Raw genomic sequence first — 9,618 nt, 5'->3', positions numbered from 1 at the left:
AGCTACTATACCTTTGGTTCCTTAATCAACATCATTACATAAATTTTAAACAGTTGAGGCCTTAATACCAATCTCCGTGCCACACCATGACATTCTGCCAGCCTGAACGACCAATTTATTCCCACTCTCCTTTCTATTAACCATTCAGTTGATAAGAAAGGTAAGCATCCTTATCACATGTGTCCCCTTCAGAACCAGGATAAGACACTTATAGAGTTACAGAGACATACAACACGGAAACAGACCCTTTGTTAACTTGTTAACTGTTAACTTGCCAATCTTCTATGCAAATCAATATGTTACCCTTAACACCATGAGCTTGTATCTTCTGCAGTAACCTGTGAAGTGGCACTTTACTAAATGCCCTCTAGAAATCTAAATGCAATACATCCACTGGTCCCCGATTTTCTACACTACAAGTTAATTATTCAAATTAGTTATATATGACTCTGGCAAAACTATATTGGCTCTGCCTGATTACCTTGAACTTATCCAAATTCCTCTGGTAACACATTTAATAGTAGCTTCTAAGATTTTCTCTATGAAGATTTAAGCTAACTGACCTGTAATTTCCAGGTTTCTAGCTCCCTTTTTGTATAGCATTATCATTTTGTAATTTAAAGGAACCTTCTCAAAATCTAATGAGTTTTGGAAAATTAAAAGCAATGTATCAACTATCTCACTAACTACATTTTTTAAGAACCTTAGGATGAAATCCATCTGGATATTGGGACTTGTCAATTTGTAGTTCCAACAATTTACTCAGTACCACTTCCCAGTAATTGTAATTTCGTTGAGTTACTCCATCCTTTTCAATTCCTAATTTACAGCTTTCTCTGGAATGCTGCTTGCATCTTCCCAAGTGAGGACCAATGCAAATCATCTGTTCAATTCAGATTCAATCCACCTCTGTTTATCCTCCATTACTAATTTCTATCAACTTTCTACAGGACCAACACTTGACTTCAGTAACTTTTTTTTTAAATATCTGAAGAAACATTTCCTACCTGCATTTATATTTTTGGCTAACTATCTCTCATACTCTAACTTTTCCCTTCTTGTTAATATTTTAAGTTAAAAATCACAAAACACCAGGTTATAGTCCAATGGGATTATTTGGAAGTACAGTACTAGCTTTCAGAGCATTGATGAAGGAGCAGCGCTCTGAAAGCTTGTACTTCCAAAGAAATCTGTTGGAGTATAACCTGGTGTTGTGTGATTTTTAACTTTGTCCACCCCAGTCCAACACCGGCTCCTCCACATCATGATTAATCCTTTGGTAATACTTTTTTAAATATTCTGTCCAATTCTCTGACTTACCACCTAGCTCACCTAGCTTTGCACAATTTTATGACTTTTCTTTGACTTTGAAACTGTTTTTGACTTTTTTTTAGTTAATCACGGATGGCAGGTTGTCCTTAAATTTTTTATTTTTTGGCAAGTACCTATTCTACTCATTCTGGAAAATTTCCTTAAATGTTTACCAGGTATCGCTATTGATTTATCACTTAACCTAAATGATCAGTTCAATTTCACTAGCCCTTGTTTAAATTTAAAATATTAGTCTTGGACCTACACCTTTTTTCCTTAAACTATATCTAAGTATTACATTAGCATATTACATTCATCATATTATGTTCACTGCTATCTAAGGGGACTTTCACTGCAAAGTCAGTAACGAATCCTATTTCATTGGCCAAAATCATGTCTAGTATAGCCCGCACTCTGTTGGTAGCATTAGATGCTAATCTAAGAAATTGTCCTGAAAACATTAAATGAATTCTTCATCTAGACTACTTTTCCCTATCTGATTTTTCCAATGTTTAAGTAGGTTAAAATCCCCCATGATAAATGCTGTCACTTTTCAACAACATACCATTATTTCTTCCTTGATACTAAGTCCAATCATGCAAATGGGACTAGTTTATGATTGGCATAGGCCAGTTTGACCAAAGGATCTGATTCCATGCTGTATGACTCTATGAATCTATGTGGTTACAGTTAGGGAGCCTGTACACAAATCCCACAAGTGACCTCTTGCCTTAATCACTTCTCATCTTTTCCTCCACTGCTTCTGCATTCTGGTTTCCTTGAATTAGGTAATCTCTATTGTGCTAATATTTAATTAATCCACCCTTTCCTCGCTTCCCATCCTTCCTAAGTGTCATACACTGTCCAATATTCAGATCCCGATTCAGGTTATCCTGCAGCCACGTCTCGGTTATGGCCACTGCCTCATACTTATTTATCTCAATTTGTACTTCTAGTTTATCTGTTTTGGTTTGAATGATATTTGCATTCAAATAGAGTGCCTTACGTTTTGTCCTTTTATTTATTTTATACTCTGTCTCACCCGCTGAGCAAGTTGCTGGTGCATGTATAAAGTTGATGGTGTACATATTACATCAGAATGGGTTCATATGTAGTTTTTATTTACAGCTGTTATTTTACTCACTTTCATTTAGAAAGGAGGATTAGCGCAAGGCACAGTTTGGTGGACGAACTCCTTATTAAATGTTTTATGACGCCATTTGTGCTCTTTATCTGCTTGGTTTACAGCTCTCAAGTTCCTCTCAGTTTCATATTCAGCTAAATAGATGCAAAAAAGATACTGAGTTCTTCGTAAGAGTTGGCCCTACCATCTGGTTTTTCAGATGTCACCTGGCACCTGCGATAGGGTGAATCATGACACCTGGCCTTGTGCCTGGACTGCTGAAACTTGGAGGACCTGGAAGCGAGGATAAGGGTGATTTTTGATTCACAGAATGGAATGAAGAGGGGAACAGCAACTGGGAGGTTTGTGAAATGAACAATACGATTTGTTCCAGGGCAATGGTGATGAATGGTCCCACATGGTGTGAGTTTCCCCAGGCCTCACATCTCTCTACAGATGGCTCTTTCCCATACTGGCAAAAACCATATTTGGAGTGAATGTTATGAATTGGCTTTTGGCCTCTAGTTATGACCTGCTTCAGCTTAGGGTATCTCCCAACTCTTTTTGTTATTTCCCAATATGGCAGGTTGCATTTCAGACTGAAATGTACATGTGCTTCTTGCCCATCATATTAAGAACATACAAAATAAGAGCAGAAATAAGGATTTCACCCCCTTGAGCATGCGCCTGTCAGTTAATATGATCTTGGCTGATTTCATCTTGGTCTTAACTCCATTTTCCTGTCTCCTCTTTGGAACATTCCAACAAATTACTAATTAAAATTGCTAATTAAAGGCTGTCTGCAGGCTACCTCCTGAACAGTGGGTGCCATGCAGCTGAATGTAAAGGCCGATGAAGGAGCTACATTCTCATTGATTGTTCCATGAATAGTGACAGAACGTAAGTACTTTTGTTTTCTTACCTTGGCTTAAACTCAAGCAACTACCAATTGCCATTGCTATAAAAATATTAAATAACCAACTAATTTCAGAGAGAAATTTCCATCTCTAGATTAAGTTTTTTTTTTGCGAATCTCAGACATTTCAATCTATTGATTACATCGTTGTGAAATACAACATATTTTGTGCCAGAAAATGGTGTTTCCATTCACTCCATGTTTTCAGGTTAGTCAGGGTTTTTTTTAAATCCTGTGCTCGTTCAATGTAGTGCCCTCTACAGGGGAGCTGTGGCACTGTGAGAATCCTCACAGAATCATGCAGACTGCAAATCAAAAAGCAAAACAACAAGAAATGTAAATTATTTTTAAGTCACTGTACAGGAAGTGAAACAAAGATTCAGGCATGCACTTGGGCTTAAAGGAGGAACAAAGATTTAGTGAAGGAAACAATTTAAAGTTTAATTTAGCTAAAAAATATTTCTAATGGAAAGATGTCAAATTTGCAAATATATTTTTTCATAGCCAGGTATGTTTGTCAGAGTTTATTTTATTGTTAAAAACTGGTTTACTCTTGAATTCATTAGCCATGACATTCTCATTTGTTTTCAGTGCAAGATTAGTGGGTAATTAACTTAAATTTACCTTATTTGTAATTTTTCTGCAAATTATTTTGGGGAACTCTCAAACAGAGAGGTGTGAGATTAGGCAGGGCATCATCGACAGCAATGTCTGAGTTCTGCATTTAAATATGTATGTGTGGATGTCAGGCTGTTATTAGTACAGCAGAAACCGTTCCATAATCTTTTTTATCTCCTACGCAGAGTCACAATCAAAACAAAATTGATTGTCATCATAGCATGCAATTCTGATTGACTAGAAACTTCTAACATAGCACTGGTCCCCCTACTTAAATCACTATCAAATTTTAACCCTTCTTAATGTGTCTTCTTTTTGGAAAAGTTTTTCAGTTACAGTACGATTAGTGCATTATATTAGGGACATACACAAGTCAATTTATGGTATGACCACCTCACAGCATATAGAAAGTGCTAAAGCATGGGTTTTTAAATTATTGTTTAATATGAATGTGTGGCATTTAACATAATTAACACCATGACTGGGCATATGTTGTAAAACAAAAAAAAAATGAAGAGGTTTGCAAACTAGCAATTATACCTGAGCATCTGATACATCTCTGAACATTCTCTAAAACATATTTTCTATTTTAAAATCACATATTTAATTTCTTTCCTTTAAGATAAAAAGAAGTAATATTTAAATGCTTTCTTGTTCTTTCCTCTTTGGTTTAGCCAGACAGATCAATGAGTATCCCAGCATCTTTAATCTGCAAATAACAATAGGACATCACTACTGGTCATAGGTTAGGGCAAGGCAAGTTAGCCAGTGTTCCTGTTCCTGACAGTTTCTGGAAAAGTGTGGCTAAGGACACCAGTGAGGAAAGCCATTGAGTTCAGGTGAATTTCCACTCCTTTCCTAAAAGTGAAAAAAAAATCAGCCAACATTTATTGTCTAAGCTTGCACTTTAAAACAGTCATTTCGATGAGGTACTGAAGGGTGAGTATGGAATCCATTCTATAAGAACAGGAGGGAAGGAGAAAATGGAAAGTGGCAAAAAGTGCTGTTGTTGTGGATGTTTGCATCATTTATTTACATCATTCTTCTTACTGAATTTTGTTAGATAAACTTATCCTGTAAATATTTTGTCAAAACAAGGTTATATTTCGTTATCGAGTTTACAAAACTTGAGTTAACAGCATGAGAGGTGTTTGCCAATTATTTAATCGCTGTGATTTTATTGATTTAAAATTCTGTATTGTCGCTCCTTTCTTGACTGCCTAAATCCATCAGTGAGCAACCTCAGTGCCAGGTTTACCCTGAGGTAAGCTTCAAATCCAATCTATCACCAATGACATCCATTTCACCTCCATAATATTTGCCACCTCTGATCCTAGCTCTGACACTAATGAACATTCATTTATGACTATGTCACTGCACACTCAACTTCTTCAATACTTTACTCTATATTTTCCTTGCTCCCTCACTTCAATACAATCCCATACAAACTTCAATACATCCAAAACTTTAATGGTTGTTTCCTATTGTATCCTCATCACAAAAAGACATTAGTTGTCCCAAAAACTGAGACTGTCTTAATCATTGAAATTAGTTTGTTTTATTCATTTTGAACAGAGATATCATGACTGTTTCTGTACATGTATTTTCAGATAATTCACACTAAATATATTACAAAGAAACCCAGGGCCATTTAAATTTCCACAAGAGTTGATTTTAATGTTCAAAAAGCACAATCAAATAAATAAAAAAAAATGAACAGTATATTGTTACCACTAAAATGTTGCTAAGTGGCCAATACTTATTATTCCATAGCCCCAGTACTAGAATCTGTAAGGAGAAAGTTTAACAAATCAGAGTGGTGTATCAATGTTATGTGCATCCTCTGAATATACCCTTTAGTAAATCACACACAGAGCTGAGGACACATTGCATTTACAGCATATTGGCAGATTATCTATTACGTGCAGTTTGCTTTTCTCATTTTCTAATGCAGGAAGGGTGATGAGATGTAGAGATCAGAACGTAGGTACTTTAACTCTTGAAACTGTGCTGAGGTTTCCCTTGAAACAGATACAAGAAGATCAAAGACATAAAGGCTATTTCCATGCTACACAGTGAAGATGTCGATTGCATATGTACAAATTTATAATGTGGTAATTGGGGTATTTAACAAAACTAAAACTGGACTGCTGCACAAGCAACAATTGAATACTTAGAAAAATAATTCATTGCAAAATAAAATTTTGGTATGTGATAATGCAATCCAACTGAAAAAAAATCTTGTCCTTTTCATTCAGATTTTTTCCCCTGTCTGCCGATATGCTGTAAAAATATACAATGTACATTTGCATTTATTCTGTAGAGGAAGAACTTAGTTTAAAGGCTTTTAACATCAGCTTTAGTTAAAGGTCTCCATCCTTTAAACAACTTATTAAAATCAATTTGATTGGTGTATTGTATATTAGGAACTACAATACAGGCTTAGAAAGAAAATTGCAACATTGGTTGTAAAAGTTAGTTAGCTCTTCCCTTTATATTATTTGTAGATTGAATCAGCCAATGAAAACTGGACACTTCCTAAGATGCAATAAGCCCATAAACGTGTTCAAAATCCTTATCCACGCATCCCCTTTATTCATAGATACATCAAATGGGGAGACAGGAGGTGGATTGGATACAGCTTCTATAAAGTGAGTGAATTCTTGGTATTACAGTTTTCAGATTTAAAGAAAATATGAACTAGCATGAAATCAAATAAGTGCCCAAACCAAAAGTTCTTTTAGAAACTCCCAGAAATGGTAAAGACAAGCATAATATCAAAAAGTGTCAAGCTGTTTCTTATTGACTAAAATAGATTACCTCACAGTTTAAATTAAAATGTTTCTCCTGGATATCATTAAGGATTGTAATTTACAATTAAACACTAAAAGTCCAAGTAAAAAGACAAAAACTCTCCAATTTTTAATTTCCTGTTTAGACCAACAGTCTGGAACAATTCTTCTCTGCTTTACACAACGCAGAATTCTTTTATTTCTGATTCTTTTAATAATTTGGTCATTTCAAAAAATTAATCATCACAAAGAGTTTATCTATACATTTGTGGAACAGAAGTTACATTGTAACACACCAACACTGTCTTATTTTAAGGCACAGCACATCGTTTATGTATATTCTTCTTGTCAAGCTTTACAAAAAGTGACTATCCTCATAAAAGCATTACATTTTTGAATACAGCTGCTAACTTAGAGTAAGCTGTCACAGTAACTAAGTTACACAAACTGCAGGTCTAGATGTGATTGTCAATGTAGCCCAGTGCACCTTTAATGCAGGTTCAGCTTGGATAAGCAGACTAAAGTTTGCTAAAACACTGCATTATTGAGAACATCCAATGGCAAAGGAATGCCGTTGAACAACTTCATGCCGGATGCATTGGTAGCAGCTTCTTGCTTCTTAAAAGAACTAGTTCATTGTAAAAGCTGTTCAAGCATCCTGGGCATTGTATAATCACTTGAAGAGTTGTAAAATACACACAACTTGCACTTTATCTATAATGAACAATATTTCCTAAGACCAACATAGTTCCTTATGCAGAGTTTTAATGTACCAGTCACTGTTCAGCAGTTTGAATTCACAATAGCCTCACATGACAAATGATATCTCTTCATTTCTTAAGACAAACGTGGAAGCCAGAGGTGTTTCAGATCAGAGGGAAACTTCATATACTCCTATGTAGGTTGTTAACATTGTATCTCTGGCTGTACTGCTCAAGGCAACTACAAATATTCCAGTTCCAGTGCTTGATTCAAAGCCAACAGATCAGAGTGGCTCGATATCCTCCAGAATGGCATATTGTGCTACATGAATAAGAAAGAAAAACAAAAAAAAGCCAGCATTAATAATAACTAAACCAATATTAAGCAAATGTTGATAAATAAACCTATCAATTTCAAAATGTTTCACCTCATATAAACAAAATGACAGTAGGTCGAGAACTTACTTTAGCTACTGGTAATAATGATGTTTCATTCATCAAGGGAGGAAGCATTAGAGAAGCTTGTTGATTTTGCCACAGTCACAGACTACATATAGATTTTGCAAAGACTACATGCTCCCTGGAAAAGGGGTTTCTCTGACAGGAGACCACACAGAATTTCTTAGGAATTAGGCCAAGACAATCACTGATCTTCAAGTGGTTCCCAAAGACAGTGAAAAGAATATTCTCCAGGGATACTGCCTGTTGCATGTATATGTTGTCTTTAAGAGAGTTCACCAGTTCACACCATGTACTGTGTGTCTAATGTTGTGACTCTGCCTGACAGTCTATTGTGGGTCTGCAAGCTGCACATTCAGAAATTAGTTAGTTGGCTGTAAATGTCCGCTTCGTCATTTGTAATTACAAATTATGAACATGATGCTGCCTATGGGTGTTCCCAGACTGGACTATTGAAATTCGTAGGATGCTTGTGGACTGGATAGAATTTTTTAAAATTCCAAATAGCTCCTCACAGAAACTTGTTGGGGCAGCTAGGATCCAGTGGGCATTGGATGTGACTGCCTCAGTTTTTGGTTGTGGGGATGTGGGGTTACTGGCATACCCACATCCAATTGAAACTGGGTGGGTAGGACATAACACTTGTCTACCTTAACTTATTTCCCTGATTGTGACACTGGAAAGTTTGGTACAAGGTATCTACAATGGTGCTGATATCTCTGCATACTCCAAGGGCAGTGTAGTAGAAAGTAGGATCATGATTTCTAGACAGCCTTCCTTATTTAAAAGCACAGCCCAGGTAAAAGTGAAATTACAATGATCCACTGCAGGCTGCTGGATACTTGGTCTCGAATACTCAATTAAAATCCAAGTCATTTCAAGAAATGGACAGAACTCCTAGATTTAACAATGCCATCTAGATGTAGGATGTTGAAGTCAGGAAAATAGCTGTGAAAGGCCAGGGAAGAGGCCTAGCCAGCGATGTCCACATCCTGTGGCTGAACAGATTTTTAAAAAATATATTTTTATTAAGAAAAAATAGATTTTTAAATATTACTACAAATACAAAACAATGTAATTCAAAACAGTATAAAAATAGTACAAAACTAAACCCAAATAATAAAAAAAATTCCCCAACCCACTCTCCTATACGAATGTATAAATATATACAGAGAAGTATAAAATTAAAAAAAACTAAACTAGTTATTTAACTAACTAAATAAATACCTAACAACAAACAAATAAATAGTAATAACTCAGCCCCAGCCAAACAAACACTCATACATTCACAGTTCCTCCTCCCTGGATATTGGACTCATGAAACACAATCGTTACGGCTATATAAAAACACTTGTTAGTGTGGCAGATAAATCTGTGTCCAGGTATTTCAAAAAGGATTGCCATGTCTTGTAAACATTCTCAGTTTTGTGGTGTACCATATTTGTGAGAAAATCCAGGGGAATATACTCCATAACAATCTTCCGCCAACCCGACAGGCCTGGGGGGTTTTCTGATGTCCAACCTAGCAAGATATTCTTCCTTGCACAGAATGTAAGAATATTGAAAAGTTTTGCCTTATGCGAGTCTGCAGGAAATACAATGGGTAGGCCCAAAAGGAGCGAAATGGGGTCCTTCTCCACCCCACACCTAAAATCCTCTCCATTGCACCCACCACAATGCTCCAATATGTTTGGAGCC

The 9,618-nt window shown here is 36.0% G+C and overlaps 1 protein-coding gene across 34 annotated transcripts in view; it reads right to left on the bottom strand.

Annotated features, from left to right (window-relative positions):
• Positions 1-6,381: 6,381 nt before the first annotated feature.
• eya4 (EYA transcriptional coactivator and phosphatase 4) overlaps positions 6,382-9,618 on the bottom strand; it is a 554,349-nt gene continuing 551,112 nt past the window's right edge. For all 34 annotated transcript variants that reach the window (XM_043686452.1, XM_043686599.1, XM_043686613.1 and 31 more), the window contains one exon: positions 6,382-7,783. In XM_043686452.1, coding sequence (XP_043542387.1) covers positions 7,703-7,783 — 81 coding nt within the window. In that variant the 3' untranslated portion in view covers positions 6,382-7,702. The remainder of the gene's footprint in view (positions 7,784-9,618) is intronic.

Source organism: Chiloscyllium plagiosum, chromosome 3, assembly GCF_004010195.1.
Source record: "Chiloscyllium plagiosum isolate BGI_BamShark_2017 chromosome 3, ASM401019v2, whole genome shotgun sequence".
NCBI lineage: Eukaryota > Metazoa > Chordata > Chondrichthyes > Orectolobiformes > Hemiscylliidae > Chiloscyllium > Chiloscyllium plagiosum.
The sequence above is the reverse complement of the archived record's forward strand: the minus strand, read 5'-3'. Positions and strand labels throughout refer to the sequence as shown.